We start from the raw sequence: 26,521 nt of genomic DNA, 5'->3' as shown, positions 1-26,521 counted from the left end.
AGGACATGAAGGTGGTGTGAGCGAGGACGATGCAGAGATTAATGTTTTAAGGACTGAAAACAGAAAACCGATAGACAACCCGGTGACATGTTTTAGAAACAACCATCTGATATTGAAAAGGGGGGGACAAAAGGAGGGGATTACGTTTTTTTAACAGCTGCAGCAACATGTCATGCCCTAAATCCATCATGGAAGATGTGAAGGTAATGGAGGAGTATGAATCCCTTGAACAACAGGCTTGACATCCACGACCTTTTCAAGAAGAGAAAAAGCAACTTCTGGATGAAGCTTGAGTACATTTTTGACTGGATGGAATCCATTCATTTTTCAAATTGCTTTATTGGTATAAAAAGGCGGAAGTGAAACAAGTGTACTAAGAGCAAAATCTAGCTAAACATTTCTTTCTGCAAAGGTTACAACAAATACTTAAGGATCCCATCAAGTAAGCCGATGTTTTCTTGACTAATCAAAAAAATTAAAAAGACAGTTAAATATTACAGCAATGCCCTACATGGTAATATGGCTGAGTGAAAGAAATTTAACAATTTTGCTAACACCTTCCAGATATTGATGTTATTTTGAAGAAATCCACTCAAGAATCTGCATTTATTTCCCTATGTGGTTCAACAGCTTACATCGAGAATCAGATTCACTTAGAAACATTTTTTTAAAAGGTTCAAGTCAGTAAATACTTTTGTGATAAAAAAAAAAAAACATCCCCTAACACCCGCTAACGTGCAAAAGTGTAGCTTTACATGGTAAATGCGTTCCGACACAGCTAGTAATCCTCATTTTTACAAAAAAAGTGGGCAAACATGTGGCTCAGTACAGCAGGACAATCAATTCTTGCAGTCTAAATCAATACAGATGAAAACTCTCCAAAAGAATTTACTTGCATCTGATATTCCTGTGTCCTGGACTTAAGCTTCATACACTCACTCAAATTTACAGAAGAAATCACAGAATAAAACAATAATCCAAACATTTCATTGTATTATCTGAATGTGGAGAAGAGCAAATGGAAAAGAAAACGTATTGTACTTCTAACTCAAGAGGCAGGGGACTGAGTTTTTCCCTTGAAATGGCATTGAAGTTTCTCATGAAAACAGAGATTTAGAAAGATCTGTCCCGGCAGTAATTACTGACAGGGACACAGAAGTCCCCAAACCACACAGAGCAGCGCAGTACTGTGTAAACAGAAAGGCAGTGGTTTTTCAAACCAGTAAATTAATGCCGGAATGGCTGACTGAACTACAGCAGGGTTTACACAGCTTTCTGGTCTACAGTGTGGAGGTTTCTCTGGGCAAAGCTTGCAGACCATTGCTGACTTGGAAGCGAGCTTCATCAGATATACCGTACTGCTCCAAAGGGTCCTGTGGAGAAAGCAGGCAAAGTTCAGAGACAGCTCTCTCTTACCCCAGCAGTAGTATAAAATTACACAAAAAAGCTAATTTAGCACTTCATGGGACTGTTGTCTATTCGCCCATGAAGGCTGGGTTGTATTTATGTTTCACAAGCTCCACTTTTGAGACTTTTGTCTCTAAACTAAAGCAGAAAAAAGGTTTAAATATCAGACAAAGTCTGCACTGTCGTGACATTTACCTTCACTTCCGTCAGGGAATCATAAAGGAGTCCTTTATGGAAGGCTTTCATTAAAAATGGTAAACAAAACCGCACTCCCTTCTGTTGAAAGAATGAACTCCCTTGACTCTAACCTCTTTTCAGCTCTCTAACAGCACTAAAGAAGATCAGTCCTGCCCACAGCAACAGCTTCATCCAGCAGCTACATTATGTTTTGTTTCATACGTCTCCCAATTAGATTGTATTTTCCTATTATTCTTGCTCTTTTTTATGTGAATTTTCCACACTTTTTATGAGCAGCTCCCAAAACAAATGCAATTTATTATAAAATATTTTATTTTTATTTCAAAAAAATCAAAAAAAAAATCACATACATCTATTTTTACAGCAGTAAAAGTACGAATTTTTAAGCATATTAATAAATACAATCAAATACAGTGAATGTGCTTTTAAAAAAGTCTATAGATCACATTCTCTGTAGCTTAAAGTATATTCTCTAAGAGAAATCTTTTGAAACATATTTAAGGTGCCTACTTTTTTTTTAAATTCTTTAATGATCTTTAGTTTATAGTTGATAGTCAATCCGATCTATCAGGTAATTGATCACAGAGGGAGGGGTGTGTAGAAGGTAGGAGAATAGCTTAGCAATTATTGGTGTATTTTGAATTTCACTTTCTTTACCTTAAAGAGAGCAGGTTTAAGTTTTATATAAATATGTATTTACTTTCTTTTGTGGTAAATCAATGAATAGAAGTATTGATCTGTGTGATGGTGGAAGGTCTCACCTTTCCTGTGAGTCTGTGGATTTCAGTTCGATAGAATATCAGGTTCTTCCTCATGAACTCATAGCTGCAAGAGATTTGACAATCAATGAATCGAACATAGAGAAAAAAATTCATCTTCATCCACTAAAAGTAAAGACCAGAGCTCCAGCATTTAGACATGTTTGATTTGAATGTCAAGTTTATTCTGAGACCATCTGTTTTTCCAATCAATCTAAGCCAGTGTTTGCTTTTTCTCAACACGCTGATCATTGCACTGGTTTATTGGAATCAGCACATACTCTCTGCTGCTGCACGATGCTTTGGGAAATCAATGCTGTCTTCATCCTAAATGGTAAATGTCAACACTGAGAAAATGTTGCTGCTTCACACCAAGAATCGTACTAGAAGAATTATTTCAAAGCACATTTAACGTATCTGTTTTACCATTTTGAGGCATTCATTTTTTATATCTTCTTCTTTTAGACTTTACACAAATGTCATTTTCTTGGATTTAATGTTTCTACAACCTGGTGAACAATTTCATGCCAAAAATTCTTCATGGTCCTAAATTGCTTGAAAGAACTGTTTGCAACTTTGTTTTTGATATGTTACATTAAAAAAGCATGAATTCTTTTTTTTAGAACCAATATCAATGACACATAGTCCTATCTTTCTAAAAATTATCCATCTTCTATCCAATTTTACTTAGACCGCTGTACTTCTGAAAAGAAAATATTGCCTTGAATAAATCAGTTTTATGGTTATTTAGGGGAAAGGTCATTTATGCTGCCATACCTTACTCACTATTCTGCATAACAACTAAAACAAACATGAAGTTCAGTTGCAATGAAACTAAAATAGTTTGTGATATTGTCATGGAGCGAATATTTGTTTATTTGAGTTTGTTGCTTTAAAATTGCATCATTGGTAGCACTTTTTAAAGAATACATGCAAAAAGACTACAAAAAAAAATGCAGACTAAGCATGGCATTCTCAAGTTCTCTGTGGTTTTTTTTATGTGAAATGTGGTTTGATTGGACTAACTATCTGGATTTATCCAAATGGGTCAAACAAACTCCAGACTAATAAAAACAGAGCTAATACTGTAAATTAACTTAAACTTTAAGCTTGAACAGCTACTGTTACTATAACTAAACCTATATGAGCTGCTAGTAATAGCTTGCAAATTGGTCAGATAAAATTTGCAAAGTTGTAAAGATGCTTTTGTTTTGTTTTTTATCTTGGCCACACGTGACTTCCTGTGACCGTATTGTTGGAGGACGTAATTTGGAAGATAAGAGGCGAAAAGCAGCACCACATCAGCAGGTCTTTCAAATGAGGACAATTCACTGTTTACTGGAAACTCCAAGTACCACAGATAAATGGTATTATTGCACTTTTATTTTTCTCAAGATTGACTGTGATTTGTACTCCTTTAAGATAAAAACTGGATCAACACACTAAGCAGAGGCTTTAAAAAAGATGTATTTATAAATGAAACTATTTTTGTTTTTTCCCGCTGAATTACATTATTACAAATTATGTTTCATAACTCCATAAAAAATGGCAATGTGTTTGTTAATAAAAGTGATTAAAAAAACGTACCTGGCTTTGATAATAGCATCTATCCATTCCTTACATTGGTCTTCAGAGTCACATTCAAACACATATTTCCTCTCTGCTTCATCTAGAAACGCTGTCAGCAGAGAAAATATCAGAAGCATATACTGCAATTAAAATAAATGTTATAAACATTAATTCAGCTGTATATTTTAGAGAAAGAAAAAAAAGTCAGACAATATTTATGGTCTCATTCACTGAACCGCAAGCTTGTGTTTCTCTTTCAAAATACTGAATTGAATTGATTCATAACTTAATGATTTAATATCATACAAATTTACCTTTAAAATGTACATTCCAAAACCAGATTTTCCAAGATAGATTATATGTATAAACCGAATAAAAAGAAATAATTAATGTCCTTGTGTATTGTAACATTAAAAATGTGATTAAAAAAAATTGAATTTGTACTGAAAATTTAAAGAAATTATATTAGACAACCCTACTTAGCAAAGCAGTAACTGTTTTGTTGGAGTGAAAGTATTGCAAGTAATAGTGACTCACTCACCAATGGAGAAAGTCTGTTTGTCCTCCTTCTCCACTCGACACTGCTCCAACAGCAAAGCTCCAATTGGCTAAAAAAAATAAAAAAGCAAAAAACTGGAACCTCAACTTAAAAAAAAGTATATATAAATAATACAAAACACTTAAAAATGTGGTGAAATAAGAAATCATCTCTCACCTCCTCTTCATCTATCCGAAAGTAAAACAGGAAGTTAACGACGAGTTTTACTAGTCTCCTCTTGACAACTGCATCCAATAATAATAATAATATTATCAGTTATGCTATGTCCATCGCTAAAAGAGAATATGTAATTATAATCCATCTTTTTAAATAATTCGGTCAGAGATTGAGGCCTATAATAAATACAAAGTAGGAACTATTCATTTGCGTCACTGATAAATATCAGCGCTCCGGCGTTACCGTCTCCTTTTTTGGGTCCCCGCATTCCTAATTCGGCTGCCATCTCCGAAGGCTGGCGGCTCAAAGAGACCATCTCCTTTTCGTTAAAACGCATCCCAGTCCCGGTGGAAGCAGGTACATTCAACCCGGACAGGCAGGCAGGCGGGCGGGGTGGACTTCAGTCTGTTACTGCTCCGCTTTCCTGACTAAAAACATCGTTGAGTTGCGTAACAACTTTACGACGTGTTAAGCGACAGTTTGTCGTGGAATTAGTCGGCTCGCTATCTAATGTATTCGAAAAGTGTCGAGGAATAACTGGTCATTTCTGCGGTCAATTGTAACACTTCTCCTTCTTTACAAACGGACGCATCGGCTGCTTTCTCTCTCTGCACCGACACTCCCATACACGGGGATCAACGAGTACAGGAACAAACGAGGGTCAAAAATGTTTTAAAGTCTATATTTAACAAATCACTTGAAGTTAGTAACAATTCAACATTTTAACGATCGTTCCGTTATGATTCTGAGTTTTAAAGAGGGGAAAAAAATAAGTAAATACAAGGGCAAACACCCGCTCCAGTCCAGATGGGGGCATCATTTTTTAACGGTTGACAAACTCGGGAAATGATTTGGCGCATGCTCAGTGCGAACAAACGCTTGCGTAGTGCCCTCGTTAGCAAACTGGTAAGTGTGTTTAGCGGATTGTTTGAAACGTTGTTTATAATTTATGCTGAATATATAGTTACTCGCAAAGCTAAACATTGATCATTTTATACGTTTTTTCTTTGTTTTCCGCTAAAATTTGATTTGTTGAGCTTTAGATGCTCTTTATAAGTCGCTACCGGTTAGCTTAGCATTTTCACAATGTTGTCTTTAGCTAGCTAGTAATGCTATTTAATTGCTACATGCTTATTCGGTGACGAGTTAAAACTGGGTTGTTAAAATGATGAAACTATTACGGATTTTTTTTTTCATTTATGAATATTATTTGACATTGCTGCGTTGTTTATGGGTTTCTCTTGCACCCACAAAAATACTCAATTACAATTGGTCGACTCGAGGACGTTTTGTTGGCTACAGATGTGTGCTCAAGTAATATTTTTTAAGGCCTTAAATAGTTTCAAAAATAAGATTTAAATAATTCGTGATGCTATTTTCTCCCCGTTTAAGTTTGTGAAACCTTAACTATGCTCTGCAATTGCCCCCCCCCCCATTAATTTATTTTATTTATTACTTTCTTCATTTGGCCCCTTTTTTATTCAGTCAGTTGAGATGCTATGTATTGATTGTCAATTTTTTATATAAAGTTGTTTTTTTTTTGTGGAGAAAAAGTTTGAGCTCAAGAAGTAATAACCCTTTTCGCAAATTCAATTTCTGTCTTTTGACTTGCGTTAACAAAGCAATAGAATGCTTACTTGTAGTATTAATCATGAGTTGACAAAAACATGTTTTCTATCCAGATAAGAAGAGATCAACAGGATTCCTGTTTTCTTACCTTGTGACTGAGTCCACCTCACAGAGATGGATTTCCAGCATCGAGCCGGAGGGAAGACCGGCAGCGGCGGGGTGGCCTCTGCCTCTGAAAGTAACCGTGACAGGCGGGAGCGGTTGCGTCAGCTGGCCCTGGAGACTATTGATATCAATAAAGATCCCTACTTTATGAAAAATCACTTAGGATCATATGAGTGCAAACTTTGTCTGACCCTTCACAACAATGAGGTTAGAATATACATTTGGAAATAAAAAAATATGCATAAAGTTGTTTTTTTGGTTTGTTTTGACTCCTATTTAAAAAAATGCTCTGCCCTCTACTGTTTTACAGGGAAGCTACTTGGCTCACACACAAGGAAAGAAACATCAGACTAACTTGTAAGTTCATTTCATCTTTATTTTAGCATAGCTTAAGTTGTGTTTTCATAATATCTTTGGGGGGAAAGATGTGACACAATTCATTTAACTGGAATGCTTTAACTAAAGCCATTTAAATGTTTTTTGTTAGGTCATGTATCGAATCATTGTGTTTAAAAAACCGCTGAAGATGTTTCTTTTAGTCATCACATATTTAACTATTTGTACTATATTTCAGGGCACGAAGAGCAGCCAAGGAGGCAAAAGAATCTCCTGCACAACCAGCTCCAGCAAAACTGAAAGTTGAGGTCAAGAAGTTTGTCAAAATTGGTCGACCAGGCTATAAAGGTTTGCTTATAATCTCTCTTGTATATCTTGTTTGGGTGAAACTGCATGTTGTTCTTATGGTTGTATGGTAAACATGTTTTTGGTCTTTCTAGTGACCAAACAGAGGGACCCAGAGATCGGCCAGCAGTCCCTACTATTCCAGGTCAGTCCTGAGGGGAAGTCAGAGGAACTTTACAAAATCTTCAAAGGACAAATTATTTTATGATGAGTTACAGCTAAGATGACAGTGACCTGTTATTTTAATTTTTTTAAACTGCTGATTAACGTTGGGCTGCGTGTAAAGTCATCCTCATCATTAATCCTCTTCACCCCTGTCGGGGCATAGGGAGTCTACTAGGTCTCTCCAGCCTCTCCTGTCCTGGGCTGCGGTTTCTATCTGGCCCCATGATAATCCAAGAGCTTTGGCTTCCGCCGCCGTTGTTCTCTGCCATGTTGTTTTGGGCCGTCCTGGATTTCTTTTGCCTTGTGGGTTCCACTTTAGCGCTTGGCGAGTGATACTGTTTTGTGGTTTTCGGAGCGTGTGTCCGAGCCATCCCCACTTTCTCCTTTTGATTTGATTCTCCACTGGCTCCTGTTTGGTTAACTTCCAAAGGCATTCGTTCGTGACTCTGTCTTGCCATCTGATTCTAGTGATGGTCCTGAGACATCTATTGACGAAGGTTTGGAGTCTATGGATTGCGGATTTGGTCGTGCGCCATGTTTCGCATGCGTATAACAGCACAGATTTTACGTTTGTATTGAAAATTCTGAGCTTTGTTGCCTGGGTGATGTGCTGGGATGACCAGATAGGTCTAAGCATCTTGAATACTGCGGCCGCTTTTCCGATTCTTGCTTTAATGTCTCTGCGTGTAAAGTATGTTATTTAAATGTACGTTTTTATACAGGAACTAATTGGTAAACAGGACTGTAGTGCTACGTTGACTTTGTCTATGTCTTGAGATGTTGTTTTTTATTTTTTTGTTTCTTTAATTAATGTGTGTTTTATATATATTTCTCTTTTACTATAATAACACAGGCATATCTTGGGGATTTTAATGGATGTAAAATGTCAATACCTACACTAAAGGCTATTTAATACAGTTCAACAAAGACATTTAGTCAACAAAGTGACTTATTTGTGTAATAAATGTTTTCTATTTTGTCTTTTATTAAGATTGATTATCCAGAAATTGCTGAGGGAATTGGACCCCGGCACCGTTTCATGTCTGCTTATGAACAGCGCATTGAGCCGCCTGATCGCCGCTGGCAGTACCTGCTTTTTGCTGCAGAGCCATATGAAACAATTGCGTTCAAGGCAAGTTAGATCTGTAAGTTACGCATTGTTCTTAATGTGTATGATGATTTAACATTTAAAGATGTTCTCTGTTAGGTACCCAGCAGGGAGATTGATAAAGCAGAAACCCGCTTCTGGACCCATTGGAACAAGGAGACTAAACAGGTACTAATAAGTTGTTACTAATCCAATCTTGCACCAGAGAAAGTATTTGCATTAATGTTTTGTTTTTTATTTTTTCTTCAACTTTTTTCAGTTCTTCTTGCAATTCCACTTTAAAATGGAGAAAGCCATTTCTCAGTCAGGTAATCTACTACCTCCTGGTATGAAACACCCCCCTCCTCTAATGAGCGGACCTCGCCAACCAGGTGACAATATGCCTCCTCCACCTGGAGGGATGTCGGTTCCTCCTCTTCCACCCGGGGCTTCAGGCCCTCCGCCAATGCCGCATCAGATGCCCATGCCTCCCATGCCGATGAGACCGCCCCCTCCAGAGGGCCTCACATTATCCTGATCAGGATGCTAGTGGTGCTGATGTCGATGTCCTGACCTTTTCCAGTTTCATTTGACCATTTGGAGGATTTATTTTCCCATTACAAGTATCTATTATTTGGGGGGGGATGTGGAGGCTTTTATGCCCTGAAAACGTTTGTTTTGTTAGGATTTTATGCTACGATGGAAGTTGCATCTTGTGCGTTTTTGTAATTAAATTGACCAGAAAATCTGAAAAACGTAAACATCTTCTTGTGTTTTTTGAAAAACTGACTCCTAAAAAAACTGAGCTGTTATTTTTAATATTTTTTTGGCAATTTTTGACACTTTCTTAAACGATTTCTAAAGAATGTTTAGCTTTATGAAAACTATGAAGCACGAAATTTCCTAAAATAGATTTCTTAAATTAAATCAATCATTTATAACAAATATCTAAAGTTTGTGATATTTGTTCATGATTTAGTGTTGACATTGAACCAGTTTTTAGTAGATAATTCTTTTTTTCCATTTTATTTACAAAACCTAACCTCAAAGAAACTGATTCATAAAACTTCAAAGAAAAATCATATTTGAATTGATAACGGTGGCTTTAATTACATTATGATCTTTCCCGCCATTTCTTAATGCATGGGTAAGGAAACTTGTTGCTGCCTTAATTCTTGTTTTATTCTTTTATTTGTTTCTTTTCCTTCTTTACTGTGGAGCTCTTGTTTTTCTTAGGAACCGTCTCTTCCTCCCTTTCCTCAGTTGTTTCTCTTTTCATGTCGGCCGTTTTCTCCGTTTCCTCGTCTTTGATTTCTTTGTTCATCCTTTTCCTGGTTCTCCTTTCCTTTAGTTTTCCATCTCTTTGCTTTAGGAGTTTTTTGCCAGCAAATTGCCTGTTTCTGTGGGTTCTTGCTGTTTGTGTAACGCCTCCTGTCTTTGATCTTCCTCTTCTGATCCCATTGTCCTCTGCATCATCGTCAAGGTCAGGCAGCCACCAAAGCATGACTTCCCACAGAGATTTCTCTGGCTACATGGAGAAAGATGAATTGAGACTTCAGATTTTTTGAATAATTTCATCAATTATTCTCTAATTTAAAAGATACTTTAAAGTTTGAAAGAAGTAAAATCACGAGTTCACCTGTAGAGGCTGCCCTCTGTTGTGTAACATTTTCAACGGTCTCCTCATGAGTCCATCCTCTTCCTCATCAACTGGTCTCTGACCACGAAGAGTTTCTGTGGGTTAAATATCCCAAATTTAGTTAAAACTGTGGTTGTTTTTTTGGTTATTTGTTTTTGGGTTTGAACTCATTAAAAACAGGTATGTTTTCTTCTCCACTTGCCACTAAGTCTGTGGAAGCCTGATGTAAGCACCAGAATGGTGATGGCCACAAACAGGCAGCGGTTGAGCGTGACGCTCTCCCACGGCGTTTCTACCTGAGCAAGGTTTTGGATGGATACGCTTTTGTGCAGGGATGCTGAGGAAGGAAGAGACGACGGGCCGAGGTTACTGCTGCTGTGCTTTAAATGTCCACATCCATCAAGACCCTAGAAAGGGGTGGAAAATCTCAACCTGTTGTGGAGAAACTGGGCTCTTTGGTTAAAATCTTGGGTTCCGATCTCAGCTGCTGTGAAACCGGCATTGTGTCCTGCAGGAGAACAGCATCGTTTTAGACCCAAAAGATGGAACCTCAATACATTTTATTTTCGCTGTTTTGCTGCTGACCTCTCTGATTTTTCTTGGGGCATACATTTCTGAAACAATAATGAGATCTGGTTAGGTTTATTTATGGAGGACAGTTTGATAAATATTGAATGTCTGCAACTGATTATCTAGAGCAGGCGTCTGCAAACTCTAACCGTAAAAGAGCCATATTGGTCTGTTTCTTACTTATCAAAACCTAGAAGGAGCCACAAAGTTTTATTTTGCCTTTTAGGAAAATAAACGGCTTTGCATTCATTTCATTGCTTTATAATAACTTGAATAAAATTTCTCTTTTGGTTTGAATAATAACAGAAATATAAAGAGAAACTAGCATTTTCTCAAATTGTGTATTTGAATTTTTAAACTTTCAACAGAAGCTTGTCTAACTTCCTTTCAAAATAAGACTTCCTGTGCCCAACAGAATCATCCGAATGATTGTAATCCTACTATGGTTTTAAACAGAAGAAAAAAATAGCATTATCTCTTGATCTATTAGATCTCTTTTTTAAGGTCATCATACTTTTTTCTACAGCTTACTTCTAGCTGCACCTCAGCCATAAAAGTATTAACTGATCTAAATTAAATCTGCTAATTTAGTAACCCTTACTCTTAAAAAAGTACAATTTTATTTTTCTTTAGCCTCAATATTAGGGTAAAAGAGCCGCATCTGAGCCGAAAGTCTCAGGCTGCAGACCCCTGATCTAGAGATACTCTAATAAAGCAATAATTCACTGACAACTTTGTAACATTGTCTTCTGGATCAGAGTCATCACTTATTCACGCTACACCTTTTTTTAAAAATGTAATTGTATACATGGTATTTTCTGAACTTGAGAAAACCTACGTCATTGTTTGCTACAGACTAAAATGACTTTTGGAGGTTTATTTGGCCACAAAAGTACGAAACAAACAGCTTTTTGCTCAAATGAAACTTATGTGTTCTTATAATAGAAATAAGCGATTATAACCATTTTTTTTAAAAACACCTTAAGACAAATGAACTGTATCAGTGTTCCCCATAGTCTTTATTTAACAGCATGTGAAATGGAGAACTGCTTGTGGTTCATTATCACTGCTGCAGAGCTCATCTGTCATGCGGCTCCTTGTGCCATCGCTTTTGAGAATCTATAATTCACTGATATGACAAATGCAGTTGATGAAGATATCTGTCCACAGGCATCACAGATTTAGTGTCTGCTTGTGTTTTTCACCACCTGGTCTGCGGATCTGTCGAACAGGCTTCTGTGGAGGAGGCTCTGCTCTCGATGGCCCCAACTCCTCCTCAAATGTTTCGTAGCTTTCTTCCATTCCTCGTCTGGGAAAAATTAAGACATTTAAAAAATGAATTATGTTTGTTTTTCAGATTATTGGTGTGTACCTGTAACACACATGGGAAGAAAGGGTTTTGCTTTTTCTTTACAATAATTTAAGTTGTAAAAGGATAGAACACATCAAAATATTGTTTCTCATTTACATTCAGTTTGGCTGCACAGATTGTTTGAAGCAAAAGGTTAAATTCTCCACTTTTAGAATAAAGGCCAGACAGTTTCCTGACCTTCACATTTACAGAAGAATGCTGTGTCGCCCTGGCGTCTCACATGACATTTTTAAATGGAAACTGAGCTAGTGTCCTTGCAGCCCTGTAAATAGACGAGACAATGTCACTACAAAGAAAGATGGATTCCTATCAAATCATACAAAATGTCTTAGGATATTCAGTGCCATTGAATACCGGCAGATGAAGACTGACCTTTGACCCTGATATAAAGAATGACCTACCTGCCTTGACATATGAGCACTCCTGGTCAGCGTTGGGGAACCTTTGACGGGGATCAGTTGTTCCTCCGCAGAGATGGGAGCTCCGTCATTCAGTGGGCTGTCTGACAGCCAAGCACAGCTGCTGAAGAAGGAAAAAACAAAAGGGTGTCAGTCAGTGAGAGGCGTTGACTGAGCTGGCCTTCATGAACAAATGTCAGAGTCCACGACATGAAGAAGAGGTAAAAAAAATGCTTTAAAAAAAAATAAAGGTACGTTCAATGTGGAGTGAAAATAAAACGTTTTTTTTCAAAATAAATGCATTATTAAGCAGTTCTTAATCCCCCCCCCCCCCCCAAAAAAAAAAACAAAAACAAAAAACGTTTATATTTATAGCTAGAACAGTACAACAATTAGAAAGTTTTGTTCAAAAATCCTTTTGGGTCTGATTGGTTTGTTTGAAGCTCTGTGGGTGTTGGTAGAGAGTCCACCAGTAGAGGGTGCTGTTGTTTTTGAGTCCTGCAACGGAAAGCCTGCCAGGTTTGAATGTTTGAGGTCTGCCAAACACTCCAGCCATCATGCAGATGAGCTGAGGAGCTGACATCTTTCTTTATTTTGAGCTCACCAGATACCACCAAACTGACCACACTACTTTGTCTTCACAGAGATATTTCTGTGTTTCCTCTTCTCTAGTTTTCTCATCCTCAGCTATTTCGCAAATTTTCTAATACTTTACGAATTCTGAAAACTTGAAGCAAACATGGAAGCTGCTAACAAGAGGCTAAATAACCAGATGCATTAATGGGAGGGTTGTATCAAGGTTGTTTAGCTGCAGGCGGCTTTCATGTGAAGGCAGAGAAAGTGTTCATAAACAGACTTGTGGCCTTACTGGTGACTCATTTGTCTGCTGGTGCTTTGTCCAGTTCAAGCTGAATCACACATTGCAGGTACTTTACTGCCAGAAATCACCAGAGTGAACCCTGTACAAGGTTGATCAAAAAGGGAGAGAGGATGCAGCTCCAAATGATGGCTTCATGACAGAAACACAACTTGACTAATTCAAACCATTTTGCTTATCTTCATGGGTGAACCTTTTTTCTACAACACGATATCTGTTTTTCTAATTTACTGCAACTACAAATCTCTGCAAAAAAAAAAAAAATTTTAATAAAAATGTAAATTATTACCATGTACTATTTTCAACTGAAAATTACAGTTTTTGTGCATTGTATGCATCCAACATATTGTCTTTGTTATATGGGATTTAGATTAGCGATGTGAAAGCATACAAGTCTTTTAAGCGTAATAGAAAAACCCCATTAAAATTGGAATTGGAATTGAAAAAAGGTTAATTTCAAGCAATCAAAACAAGATAAGCTAAAGAAGACAAAAACAGAAAGCTCTATGCAGAGATATATTAAAATTAGGATAATTAGTCATCAATTAATTGTAAAATATATAGACATATGCATACATCCATATGCACATTATCATTACTCTTAATCATAAATGGACATATTGACACTTATACATAGAGACGTGACGCATTAACCTATTAAATATTAATTTTTTCAAAAGGTGTTCAATTAATTGCTTAAAAAGAAGTGGGAGGAAGCAAACTTATATACTGGTAATCACATTAAAGTTATATTTTCCAAATACCCTTAATAATAGGTATTCAGTCAGACGTTTGGGAGTAATTTCTAAAAGGTAGGACATTTACATGTCTTAAATACTGTAATATTTAAAAATGTATTTTAAAAACCCTCAACAAATGTGGATTTAAAAAAAATCAGTACTAAAATGCATCATAATTGCTTATGTACATATTTGCAGCAGGACTTTTACTTACTCTTTTATTTAAAAATGCCTCTGTGGATTCAGAGTGCAACATATCTGCTAAATGGTTAAGCTGTATCAACATTTCTTTAAATTGTCACTAATTAAACATGCATATGATGTTGACATTTTGACCATTCTTGCATAAACGCACTGATTCGCAATTTCTTCCTTGAGAAAAATTTGGGGTCAGAGTCTCAAAGACGACTTCAAAGTCAACACAAATTCCCTTTGGACTCGTCCTGCTAATAGATGGAGCAAATGCTGCTTTCGGACATTTACGTTCCAGATTTAGGTCCCGCTGAGATTTGAGCGGCTGAACCTCTTTGTCCTCTCTTGTCCTTCCAATAATGGGGCCTGGCTGAGAGGACAGACTGACTCTCCAGCCTCCATTGACAGCTGCCCTGCATGCTCTCCCCCTCACTCAGCACTGAAGTGAAGTACGAAGCACCTTAACTGTCTCAGGAATACTTGCAGAGTTCACTGGTTTCAATCAGTCACTGTCAGTTTTTATACTGTTTCCCATGTGGTTGTCACGGTGGTTTACTGGAGCTTGTAACATCTGTCATCAGACATTTACACATTTATTTCAAATCATAAATTCACATGATGTTCACATTTAAACCGTGGAGAAAAATCATAGAATCGTCTCACATAGAGTGGAGTCAGATGATCAATCCATTAAAACAATTTATCTGCTTAAACTGACTGATGTTTTTTTTTCATATATATTTAATGACCCGAATGTCAGTAAAATCCCAAGACCGGTTAAAATTCTGTATTTAAATTTCCTCTTCACACATCTTGTTTGACCATATTAGAAATTTCCTCAGCTGACTGTTATTTAGCAGTCTAAAAATGGTTTAAGGACGCATAGCTGTAAAAGTTTTTGGTTCCAATTTTTTCTTATCTTGTTTAAAATCAGTCATTTCACTATCAGCACTTCTCTAAATTCATTACTTTATTCCAGTAATTTTTAAGAGGATTGTATTGAACTAAAATCACAGAAGTCTGAAAGTCTATCTTGTTCAAACACAGCTCATTTGAGCTCTTTCAAAAATGTATTTCTGTCAGAATCTGAATATTAGCATGGAAATTCAAACAAAATCTCCATCTCAACAAACAGGGACAAAAAACAGATTTATTTCTGAGAATCACTCCGTGGATTGAGTAAAAGTAAAGCTTCCTCGAATGAAATATTTACAAAATGCAAATAAAAAGTTGCTGAAATCTTTTAGTAATATGACTTTGAGAGGGTTGCGTCAGGAAGGGCATCCGGCGTAAAACATTGCCAAGTTTACCATGCGACTCGTTCGCTGTGGCGACCCCTGATGGGAAAAGCCGAAAGGGAAACAACAACTTTTGAGAGTCTCATATTTTTTTCTCTTCGACATTAGTAGAGTAAGAAGGCCCTGGTTCAAATTTCAGCTGGGACTTTTGGCGGGGATGCACAGGTTTTCTCCGGCACTTCAGCTTCCTGCCACAGTCCAAAAACATGCTCTGTGGGTTAATTGGTGTCCCTAGGTGTGACTGTAGGTGCGTATGTGATTGTGTGGCTCTGGGACAGACTGGGGATCTGTCCAGAGTTGACTCCACCTTCGCTCAACAGTCGCCAGGCTAGGCTCTGGCAGCCCTCAAGAGATACAGCGGGTTAAGAAAATGAAGGAACAAATAGATTATCTGTGAATTTCAAGTCTTAAGGAAAACTTTGAAAGATTTTTTTGAAACAGTTTATAAAGACCACAATCTGAAAAACAAAACTAAGGGGAAAAAGATGTTTGGAAAAAAGAACTTGTCTGTTTGATAAGCGATGATGGACTATCAAATCTTAGAATTGGAAAGTGTTAATGTTATAGGAAATCCATCTGCCTGAAACAGGTCAACTGTTTAGAGGGTTTATTCTGATCCTAATGTGCAAACGATTTATTGTTAACTAATAGTACAACATGTTGCTAAAGTCCCAGTTCGATTATCTTTAAAACTGTTATAAAAATGTTCCCAGTGGTCTTTTAGTCATGATTATACCGTTTTGTGGGACATAGTTTCTGCAAAGCGGCAGTAGTTCTTGCCTCTAAGTTGTGGGTGGGACTGTTGGTGTAGATAAAGCCTTCCTCAATGTTCCATCATCCATCTGTTTACATGCTATCCCGCTAACTTACAGCCCCTCACACCCCCTCTATATAACATTAACGGTGCAGCAAAAATGGCGTGCAATATTGGAGATATCCAGCCGTCCAGTTTTGAGCCAAATTCCAGCTCAAATGAGGAAAATGAAGATGTGCGTATGCATTTTTTTTAGATATTTTCAAAACAAAAACAAAATTTTTCTTTTGTTTTTGTTTGTTCATGTTTTTTAATTGTTTCAATAAAAGGCTCACATCAAAAGGCTCCTGTGTAGTTAAGTCGCAGAGTTTTTGTCCTTGAAAAGTCAGTTGTGCACAAAATGTAATTGTTTTTTGACATATTAAATAAATCAGAAAAAGACTTTGTCAGTTAATTTTTAAAACATTGCTGTCAAAACGAACATCTTGCAACCCTGATAACATTTCTGCAGGAGAGGACAAGAAGCCACCAGAGCTTCAGTATTACCAGGCTGAGTTTAACATCCTCTCTTAGTTATGCTGACAGAGTACAATTTGCATTATGGAAAAAAGATGATATTGGGCCCTCAAAGATTCAGTCGTAGTCTCAGTGGTGCCAGCGTTTCACTTTGAGTCTAAGACCAAAGCCTTTTTTGTTCTCCTGAAGCTGATATGGTGCTCGTGCTTCTCAGAGTTTCCAAGCTCGACAAAACTTTGATCTGTCAGAGATGACAAAATGTAAGTGCCTGGCTGGATCATGACTGAGAGATGGCCCTATGGTTGATACCTCTGTGTAATCTGGACCCTGAGGCAGATAAAGGTTCAAATGTTCAAACAATGCAATAATCTGCCTATAATTTCCCCACTTTGGGAGGCCAAAGGTGTGACAGCTATGGATGCTGATGAATGAGCTGCAAAGGGATGTTGAAGAAGAGAGGAAGGCAGAGTGAAAGATCCCTTTCCTCATGTACCTCAAATCTTTCTCTTTATCACTTTTGGGGGACAAGTGGAAAGTGACAAAACCAGCAGAGGAAATTCAAACTTCTTAAAGACCCACTCCATTGAAAATTGTGTTTTTAGCGTGTTATTGCGGCATTTTTCCAATATTGCAAGACATTTTAATGGAAATTAAGCTCAAAATTGCATTTCTGAGTATTTCATTATTCAAATTGTTGTGAATCAGGAGCAGATTAAAAAAATCCTGTCAGGAAAGATTTTATTTATTACATAAAAAATACCCTGGGCAGGCCACACGTTCCCCTTCTCCACTCCATTTTAATGCATCCACTCGTAAATGACTAGATCCATATTTATCTTAGTTTGGAAAGATATATTGGTGTGAGTCTTTAAGGTGACCTTTTAATGCTAAAAGAGCCATTTGGTCCAACACCCGCGAGAGCCGCAAGGTCTCACTTCACTTCACCGTTCATACGAATACATTTTATTTACATTTTTAAGCCCACATCTATTGTATGTTTTATGTAACAAATACAATCTTTTTCAAATAGCTTGTTTTGTCAACGATTTAGATAAGGACATACTCAAATGCAATTTCTAAGTAAATTTTCTGTATATATGTCATCCAACAACATAAAAATGCCACAAAAAACATGTTAAAAACACCAAAAACATGATTTTCATCTAAGTGGGTTTTTAAGGCTGACTCTTCAGCTTTTTCCACATAAAGTATAGTAGAGTTGGTTCACCGTCAAGCTGAATGACACCAGAACCCTTGGTCTTTCCCATTCTAAATTAATTTGGATTTTTCTGCTTTGATCTTTTTAACATTTTGGCCTTGTTTCCACTCTTCTGTCCTCTAGGCAATGTAACTAAGTTATGGGGCTTTCATCAGTTCCCCAGAACTCCTCCTTGTCCTTTATTGTGTCTGCAGGCTATTAAATTGACGGAGTAATTTGCCTTGATACTGTACTGCAGTCTCATGTGTGCTGTGTCTGTTAATTACACTCTATTTGTCTGAGGGTCATCCTTTCAACGTCCTCCAAAATTCCGATCAGTTCTTCATGACTCTAATTCTTCAGTGGGTGTGTGTGTGGGAGACAATTAAAATTAAGAGTTACGTATTGTTCAGATCAAGCTGTATGTATTTAAATGAATTTGCATGAGTAGAAGGCAAATAGGTTCATCATCATGTACCACATTTCAAACCTGAATATGCAAAATTGCTTATGAATTTCAAATAGTTTGTGTGTTCACAAAATCAAAGCTGAAGCCAGGGGCTTTGTACTGAACACATAAAAAACAAGCTCAACATTTATCATGTCCCCATGTAAAGAATCTCACCTAAGACCCCCAAGGACTATCTTAGTGTTAAATTACAGCTTTTAAGAGAAATGAGTGCTGCTGCTAGGCAACACTCTGAACAATCTGCTGCCTAATTCATCAGGCCATTTTAACAGCCTAATAAAGATCTAAAGTGCACTTAATATTTTTCTTTGATCAGCTTTTTGTATGAGTGGCAGTGTTCAGCCAATGCTATTAGGAAAATGAACGTCTCCCTTCATCTCATGAAGTCTGCAGTAAATAAAAAAATATTTAAGAGTATAATGTTCACTCGATCCAGTCCAGCATGAGGAGCTTGGTGACTCTGAGATTTAAAGAATGCACTTTTGAAAGGGGAATTTCAGCATGCCTGAAAATGAGAAGCCAGCTGAAACATCTGTGGCTGAATCTCTGCAGTCAGAATCTTTTCCTACTGTTGCTTTAGGTGGTAAATCTAAGAAAAGAAGATGATGCTCTTCCCTTAAAGACAGAAATTGAGTTTCGACCACTTAAGCACTGTACTGAGTTAGGCTCAGTGCCAAGTATTGTTTGTGGTATTGTTTGTGCCACACTGCCTTCATTACCGAGCGTTGTTATGGACCTGATCTTCTGTTTCCTGACCCTGTTTCTGACTCTTTTCCCGCCACCTGCCCCGACTCTCACCTGGATCCCGACTACCCCGTCTCTCATCTGATGATCTTATGCCTGTTGTTGACCCCTGCCTGCCTGACCCTGATTTTGCTTTGTGGACTTTTAGCTGAGCTAATAAGCCTGCTGCAGTTGCAACCAGCCATCTGCTTGTTCTGGTCACAGCTTTAGCTGCAGTGTTTACATTCCTTCCACTAGGCATACCGTAGCTTTTCAACCCTTAACCCTTCAATGCACATCAGCCCACTAAGATGACTATTGTTGTAAAATTGGGCTACATGAATAAACAAATAAATAACTTGAATTAAATATCAGATATGCAAAACATTATATTAGTCATGTGTTGCATATTGGTGAAAAGTTGCTTTTCACATTGATCGCGTGAGGAGTTACAGTATGGCAGAGAGCATAGTAGGTTTTTTACAGAACCCTCCACTGTTAAAGGTTTAAAGCTTGACACAGGATAAAAACATAACTGTTAAGGTCGCCGTTTAAATTAGTCTTTTTTGACAAATAAAAAAAAGTGTTTTTTACCGAAATGGGGGGGAGAACATGAACTTTCGGTTCTGGCTATTGTTGTCTCCGCACCATCTTGCTGTCTGAAGCTGTGTGCCCCTTTGGTTTTTTGTGTTTGTCAAACAATGAAGAATTTAACGGTTATTATTTTAGAAGATTTCCTAAACGATACAGTTGTGATAGTTTTGTTCAAGGACGACCCCGAAAAGCAATACAATACTGACATTGAACAGAAGTTGGTTTAGTGTAGAAAACGTCTTTTTTTCACAATGGATCAGCTTTAAGAATGACCAAATAAAGCCTAATATGAGCAGCAACAATCTTTGAGCCATATGTTGACCACTGTGATCAAAAGTAAAAATGTATTTGTGGAGGAAGTGAAATTTAGTCCCAAATAGAGAAAGGACCATTTTGATTTTATCAAAATAATTAGAATACACAGAGTAAAAATATCTGAAATCCAAACACTACTTCTTGTTGGGTGTGAAACAAAGGTGCTCTTTAGTTATGACACATGCTATCTATTGAATAGCGAAGAAAGTCCTCTTTAGTTTCTAACTTTGTAAATCAGATCCCAAAGGAAGAAGTGGTTCTGTGGCTCTGAGCCTCACAGCACGTCACAGCTGTCAGAGATGGTGGAGCTGGAGGATCATAACGCAGGCGATCGCAGCAGGAAGGCAATAACTTCAAAGTAACAAAGTATTATAAAAATCCTAATAAAAGAACAAAGATTGTGACAAAACTAATCTCTAAAATGTGCAGAAGGCACAGAAGTTTGGCAAAACAAAAAGGAATAAATAAGTGACTTAAACTTACTTGGGGAAAATGACCTTTCATTCAGTTCATCTTCTTAACCCGCTGCATCCCTCTCTGGGTCACGGGGTCGCCGAAAGCTGTCCCAGCCACTGTTGAGCTAAGGCAGGGTGGGAAAAGGACCTCAAACACAAAATAAATAAATAACTGACTACTTAAAACTCAAATCTGATCTTTTCTTTTGGAAATCAAAATTACCGAAGTCTTGAAGTTGAACCACAGCATCTTCATCTGACTCATGAAGCCATTTGGATAAGTGGTCAAATGTTTAAAAATTCAGCTCTTCGGGAAAATCTGAATTGCTTCCCTACCCATTTGGCCCTACCCATTGCTCCAATTATAGGGGCATTTAGACCTTTAGTGATGTCTGAAAGAGTTTTTTTTTGAGAAGGAGCGGTAGCGTCTTAGGGCTGGGTATCCCTTTACCAATAGTGTTATCTGAGTTGCCCTTGTGCCGTGGAGGAGAGTCACATGTCTTTACGCGGGTGTGCTCTGAGGCACAAAAGTTTACATTTAAATGTAAGTATTGAGTTTTTGTTTTCCAAGCGCTGGGTGCTTTGGGCTAACGCAGATGACCGGTGACCATTAATGATGTCATCAAGCGGTAGTAACATATTTAAGACTGAAGAAACTATTTTTTCCATATCTCTCCGCTTGGACGGAGAAAAGTTGTGATGTATGTTTTCATGGGCGAGATGCAAACACGCTGCTGAGGCCGACTCTAGGTGGACGTCATAATATGATCGTCACCCACAAGGAGCGAAAGCTGGTGCCTCAGAGTTTGAGTCATCTTTTTTTTAAGTAGCAAAAGAACTGCCAAAATAACTAATATTTCCTTTAAAAAATTGTTCTTTGGTGTGCCAAAGGTAATATATTAGCATGTATATTTTACTTTGAAAGGCCAAAGGCCCTTTAAAGTAAAGCGAAGTGTGAAGATTGAACCTTTTCAAGTTAGTTAGTCTCTTTAGCGTTTAGTTTTCCCATATTTTCTATTGTGTTTTTGTACTAAAGAGTTTGTTTCTTTTAGTTTGCCTTTGCTGAATGTTCTTCCTTTTATCTCTTTTGTGTTCAGGTTTAGGTGTTTGAATCATTCTTTTTTGTTGATGCCACATTTAGTCTTCTTTATCATATTTGTTCTCAGTACACCAAGATGTCACCCTTACTACACAATTTGATCAGTTGTTGTTCGGCTTTGCATAGTTTTAACCAACACACACGATCTATGGCCAACCAAGACCCCCCAATCCCTATTAAACAATGTCCCAAACTGTCTCTCAGCTGTCCAGCTAATCCCTGTCATTAAAAACCGATTTAATTTTCAGAATTGTTCCATCAGACTCTTGAGTGTCTGTCTTATCTAACATTCTGTAATTTAACTAAACCCATGATTAACATATTTGTACCTTGCTTCAAAAAATATTACCAGCAATCAATCTGCTAAGAAGAGCAAAAAAAAAATGCTGACATGAAGTTCTGGCAGGAATATGGCTTTTACAGGACAGCAATGAGTTGTGTCTGGGAAAAAAACGAGACGTTTTAACACACCAGTCTATCCTTTTCTAGTTTGATTTGAATTCACATCTGCTGCTTAGCCTGTGATGTTTCCTGCATCCAACATCGCTGACATTTTCCTTTTTCTTTCCTTGAGATATTTTGCCTTCCCCGTCCCTCAGTGCTTCTCTCCCTCCACCATGTTTGTGTGTGAGCAGCATTTCAGCCAGCCCCCGGTTGTCAACTGATTGCAGATAATTACAGCTATTTGACTGCAGCTTTCACAGCCAGCCCTTTCTGCAGGCACTTACAGAGGGAGAACATGCCAAGCAGAGGTCCTTAACTGCCTCTGTGGAAAACTACAGGGACAATGGTGAAGTGAATGCAGCAGAATCAATCCTAGAGGACTCATAACACTGACTTTCAGAAAAATTGAGTTCAAACAAAAATGTCCAAATTTCCTATTACATTATGTAAAAAAATTGAAAGATACTTTATTTATCTTAAGGTTGCAAAATGGATTTCTTTCAACTGTAACTGAAACATTAATGAACTAACAAGGTTGAGTAAATTTAATGACATTCTTAAATTATTTCCATTTAATTTAGTAGGGATCAACCTAATCTATAAACCTAATCCCACTTTTAAAAAAAGGAAATGTTCTTAAGCTGCTGTACATTTGTTACATGCCTCTCGGCTCCATGCTATATCCAGCAGAGGATGAGTCAGACTCTTTATGATGACAGCTCTCCTCGTCCTTCTCCCACCCTTTCGCTGTCTGACAGTTACTTTTTTTACTTCTTCTTATTCTTTTTCATCCTTGTTGTCTTCTTCATCCTTCCTTCCTTTCTCCTAAGTTATCCCTAACTTACATAAGTTACGCTGCATACATCCACAGAGGGGACTGGGGAGCTCATCACCATCCTCCTCACTCAGCAGGAACACTCTTTCTGCTTTTGTCCTTATTTCCTGTGGAGCTTTGACAGCTGCACGCTAACACACTGGCAAGAGTGGGTAATGGCAAGAAATCAAAGGAGAAAACACAACTTTGACACAATATTTTTCACATCTCCAACAGACGTTGCTAATTTTATATTGCCTTGTGTTGTCCTAGCTCAATTAATTAGTTGCTTTATTTTTGTCTTATTTTATTCATGCCATAAATTTACAGTTACTTTTTTTCATTACACAATGTACTTTTGATGAAAAGGGAAGGAGTCTCAAGGTCACATAAAGGACTGGGAGCATGAAAATTTAGTCATTTTTGAGTTAGTTTGTTTTTGTCAAAACAAAAAAAAGAGAATGAAATTATATTTAAAAAAACAGAAGCAAAAAAAATCAACTATCAAGTTACAATGCAAATTAGAACTACAAGTGAGCGACCTTGGGAGCAATTTCGGGCAGGCAACTCAGGCAGGCGTTTCCTTCAGGTTACTCCCCTAGGGCGGTTCAGTTAATCAACTCACCTGTTCAGCGTCCTATTTAAGTCCAGGTGTGTAAGCTGTTCATCCTTCTTAACTGAAGCGCTGCGTTTGTCGCCCCCACCCTCCTCCCCGGCTTCCACCTGTGAGCTCCGTCAGGGATAGTTATTACCCAAAAGTTTATGGAAATTTGTCTCATGGAATTGCATGGAGTCTTATGCCAAACTAAAAGAATGTGAAATGCCAAATAGAGGAATGTGAAATGCAAGTCAAAGGAATGTGAAAGCAAAACAAAGATGTGAAAATAAATAATATTATTACTGCATGAGTTGTCTGACTGAAGTTTAGTTTTTGTGTAATTTTTGTAGAACTTTTTTTGCATTTACATAAATAGCATATAAAAAATATGAAAACAAACACATATTTACATTTAAAAAAATGCAACATTGATGCCAAACCTGTACCGATCTTAGTCCATGGAATGATTTTATTCCAAACACAACACTCACTACTTTGAGCGTAAAACTAAAAAGACGGTGTGCTCAAAACATTATTTTGCACGGGAAACAAAAAAATGCACTTAAGAACTGGTCTAGCTCTGCTCCACTGGAAGCCCAACATGCACCTCTGTCTTTTTTCTTCCCTTAAAACTAAGCTTGTCACTATGAGTTTCTGCCCTCAGAACTGTATATTTTATGTGTTTGTCTTTAATCATGTACCACTTTGTCAGTTTAAGGGCTCTTTAGCTGACACATTTTACAAAATGAGATTCGGTTTGTCGCATGCTGTGAGGAGATTGTTTTTTTTTTCCTTCCTATTTTTCTTGTCGCTGGTTAATGTTGACACTTTAAAGCTGTTAAAATAAGACAAAAAGGAATAAGGAGACAGCAAAGCTGCAGATCCAGGGGAGAATGTCAATAACTGCCATCATGCAATTGCTATAATGACATGTGCACCTGATCTGCTTAAAGCTTTCTATTGTTCAGGAAAATGAACCTTCATAAGCACAAAGGGAAGAAATGGGTATGTCTTTTTGTTTTGTTTATCTCCACTCTGCAGCCCCACAGTGATTTCTCACGCAGACTTACATATGTGTGATTGTCATGTCCATGTAGTGTTAGCCGGCACATGATGACAGCTGGATTAGAGCCTGTTTATGTGTGTGTGGTTCCTTCAGTTTAGGTTATTTGTATGATGATGGCCCAGCAATGTTCCCATTAATTAATCATGTAGTTTTATGTGATTAGTTATTATGTGTAATTGGATGTCTCCTCATACATTTTTTGTCAACCTTAGGCTAATGAGAGATAAAACTATGATTAATATACTCAATTAAACAATAATTACATTGTTTCTTTTTTTGGGTGTCAGGTAGCAAAACACAATAATAAGGTGATGATTTATTCTTCCCAGCAGATCTTTAGCTGATTAATTTATGCATATTATTTATAGATTTATTTTTCTGAATGTCATTGTGCATGACTAGTAAATTTATAAATACCATACATTATTACATAATTGGTGGCATATTCAGTGTTGCACACCTGGATGAGAATTAGCAAATTATCATGCAGATGTGAACCACCACTAAAAAAAAAACAGTGGACTTTCAAGCCAATACTTTTGATATACTCACTGTGACTGGAATCTGCTGTGATTGATTGCACTGGTTTAGCCCTGGTCTCAGGTGTTAGATGGTCATGCCAGGCAGAAAAAAAGCCCACTGTGCATCAGCACACATCATCTATCCCTCTTGGTCTTGTTGTCCTCTGAGAAATAGAGCTTTCATCACTCATCCCACCCCCATCAGCCCCAGTGATTGGCTCATCATCGCATGTCCTGCACAGAGGACAAATGAGCCGTGCATCATTGCATCCGCCGGTGCTTCCACTCATGCTCATGAACCCCTTTTCAAATACATACAGACTTGCACTGGCACGCACATCAAGAAACTATTACTGTAGAGCAATGAAACCATCCCAGATGCTGCACCAAGGGTTTTCCCTCATCCACCATTTCCTGCAAAAACAACAACTGCATGTTATGGGGAAATAGAAAAAAATTGTAATGATGGCCCTACTCTTTGTTAGAAAAAAAAATATTTTAGATAACTTTTTCTGGATGTCACTGAAAGAAGTCCTGAAGAAATGAATGATTAGAATGATTGCATTTCAATGCTTCAACAGAAAGATGAAGCCTGTGTTTCTACCTAATCATGTTTGAAACAGATTAGCAGTAAAGATTAGCAGTAAAGATGTTCCCCAACATCTTCAGACTTCTTTTCTTTTTCATTTTCACCATTCATAACTCTTCCAGTGTGTGTGAATGTATATAGGAGGAAAGAAGTATCTGATCCCTCGCTGATTTTGTAGATTTGCCAGCCTGAAGAGAAATCGACAGTCTGTCCTTCTAATGGTGGGTTCATTTCAAGGGTAAGAGATGGAAAATCACAAAGAAGATCAAGAAATATAATGTTTGTACATTTATTTGCATTTTTGAGGAAAATAGGTACTTGAAGACTCACTTCTTAGTACAAAACCATTAACAAGAAAAAAGTAGGATGCTTTATAGCTTTTCGGCCATTCTAACAGAATGCTTTCTAGATCCTTTTAATTTATCAATCAAACCAAAGACTTGTCATTCCTAACTATTTCCGGATCCAACTATTCTATTCTTCTTTAAGAATGGTTATTCTCCCTCTTTGCTGCCTCTATATTTAACTTTCCACCTCCTCCAGGATAATCTGTCTCTCCTTCATCCCTCCTTGGCCTTTTCTCTGAACTTGGCTCTTAGTTTCCTTTCTCTAAACTCTCAGAATTTACCGAACAGTGAGGAGGTTGCAGGACTTAGTGAACTTGAAAATTGTTGAGTATTCCACTTCTCCAGTTGGTTCAGAGACTGCCAGGGGCTGTTGTGAGTGCTACTGATGGTGATTAATGTCCCTCTTTTTGTCCTCCACTCCCAAGTCGAACACGGAAGAGAAAAGTAGAAAGAGAGTGAACTAAAAAAAATGAGGGGGGAAATACATTTCCTACACATTAAATTGTAATAGCGACTCGTCGCATTTCGGGCAGACACTCGGCAGAATTGCAGGTTACTCCCCTAGGGCGGGTCTGTTAATTAACCCACCTGCTTAGCGTCCTATTTAAGTCAGGTGTAC

The 26,521-nt window shown here is 37.5% G+C and overlaps 3 protein-coding genes across 6 annotated transcripts; 1 reads left to right on the top strand and 2 right to left on the bottom strand.

Annotated features, from left to right (window-relative positions):
• Positions 1-319: 319 nt before the first annotated feature.
• On the bottom strand, positions 320-5,417 carry plekhj1 (pleckstrin homology domain containing J1). The gene is made up of 6 exons (XM_011486707.3): positions 4,891-5,417; positions 4,648-4,715; positions 4,474-4,540; positions 3,951-4,041; positions 2,367-2,430; positions 320-1,373 (listed from the first exon to the last, which is right to left on the bottom strand). Exons 1-6 carry the CDS (start codon positions 4,982-4,984, stop codon positions 1,281-1,283), a joined length of 477 nt encoding a protein of 158 aa, XP_011485009.2. The 5' UTR covers positions 4,985-5,417; the 3' UTR covers positions 320-1,280.
• Positions 4,894-9,075, top strand: sf3a2 (splicing factor 3a subunit 2). 2 transcript variants are annotated; one of them, XM_011486708.2, is made up of 8 exons: positions 4,894-5,004; positions 6,330-6,588; positions 6,692-6,738; positions 6,956-7,065; positions 7,158-7,207; positions 8,219-8,359; positions 8,435-8,503; positions 8,595-9,075. In XM_011486708.2, exons 2-8 carry the CDS (start codon positions 6,391-6,393, stop codon positions 8,850-8,852), a joined length of 873 nt encoding a protein of 290 aa, XP_011485010.1. In that variant the 5' UTR covers positions 4,894-5,004; positions 6,330-6,390; the 3' UTR covers positions 8,853-9,075. The 2 variants fall into 2 exon arrangements, with proteins under 2 accessions (XP_011485010.1, XP_004079236.1); XM_004079188.4 differs by lacking the exon at positions 4,894-5,004 and adding an exon at positions 5,452-5,553.
• Positions 9,076-9,398: 323 nt separating this feature from the next.
• LOC101163608 lies at positions 9,399-12,491 on the bottom strand. Of its 3 annotated transcripts, none has more exons than XM_023965446.1 (8): positions 12,297-12,488; positions 12,073-12,157; positions 11,732-11,832; positions 10,539-10,567; positions 10,386-10,461; positions 10,156-10,290; positions 9,954-10,048; positions 9,399-9,842 (listed from the first exon to the last, which is right to left on the bottom strand). In XM_023965446.1, the coding sequence occupies exons 3-8, from the start codon at positions 11,823-11,825 to the stop codon at positions 9,495-9,497; spliced, it is 777 nt and encodes a 258-aa protein (XP_023821214.1). In that variant the 5' UTR covers positions 11,826-11,832; positions 12,073-12,157; positions 12,297-12,488; the 3' UTR covers positions 9,399-9,494. The 3 variants fall into 3 exon arrangements, with proteins under 3 accessions (XP_023821214.1, XP_023821215.1, XP_023821216.1); XM_023965447.1 differs by having other exon boundaries at positions 12,301-12,488; XM_023965448.1 differs by lacking the exon at positions 12,073-12,157 and having other exon boundaries at positions 12,297-12,491.
• Positions 12,492-26,521: the final 14,030 nt, after the last annotated feature.

The sequence above is a fragment of the Oryzias latipes genome, chromosome 17 (genome assembly GCF_002234675.1).
Source record: "Oryzias latipes chromosome 17, ASM223467v1".
In the NCBI taxonomy this organism is placed as follows: domain Eukaryota; kingdom Metazoa; phylum Chordata; class Actinopteri; order Beloniformes; family Adrianichthyidae; genus Oryzias; species Oryzias latipes.
The sequence above is the reverse complement of the archived record's forward strand: the minus strand, read 5'-3'. Positions and strand labels throughout refer to the sequence as shown.

What these genes read in the sequence shown, in the direction of transcription:
- plekhj1 (XM_011486707.3), bottom strand. Translation starts at nt 4,984, where the DNA reads ATGCGTTTTAACGAAAAGGAGATGGTCTCTTTGAGCCGCCAGCCTTCG. An exon ending in CAAACAGACTTTCTCCATTG is followed by an intron (nt 4,042 to 4,473) that starts GTGAGTGAGTCA and finishes CTCTGCTGACAG; the next exon opens with CGTTTCTAGATGAAGCAGAG. An exon ending in TCCACAGACTCACAGGAAAG is followed by an intron (nt 1,374 to 2,366) that starts GTGAGACCTTCC and finishes CTTTCTCCACAG; the next exon opens with GACCCTTTGGAGCAGTACGG.
- sf3a2 (XM_011486708.2), top strand. Translation starts at nt 6,391, where the DNA reads ATGGATTTCCAGCATCGAGCCGGAGGGAAGACCGGCAGCGGCGGGGTG. An exon ending in AGCAGTCCCTACTATTCCAG is followed by an intron (nt 7,208 to 8,218) that starts GTCAGTCCTGAG and finishes TCTTTTATTAAG; the next exon opens with ATTGATTATCCAGAAATTGC. An exon ending in ATGAAACAATTGCGTTCAAG is followed by an intron (nt 8,360 to 8,434) that starts GCAAGTTAGATC and finishes GTTCTCTGTTAG; the next exon opens with GTACCCAGCAGGGAGATTGA.
- LOC101163608 (XM_023965448.1), bottom strand. Translation starts at nt 11,825, where the DNA reads ATGGAAGAAAGCTACGAAACATTTGAGGAGGAGTTGGGGCCATCGAGA. An exon ending in CCCCAAGAAAAATCAGAGAG is followed by an intron (nt 10,462 to 10,538) that starts GTCAGCAGCAAA and finishes GTTCTCCTGCAG; the next exon opens with GACACAATGCCGGTTTCACA. An exon ending in GCCCAGTTTCTCCACAACAG is followed by an intron (nt 10,291 to 10,385) that starts GTTGAGATTTTC and finishes TTCCTTCCTCAG; the next exon opens with CATCCCTGCACAAAAGCGTA.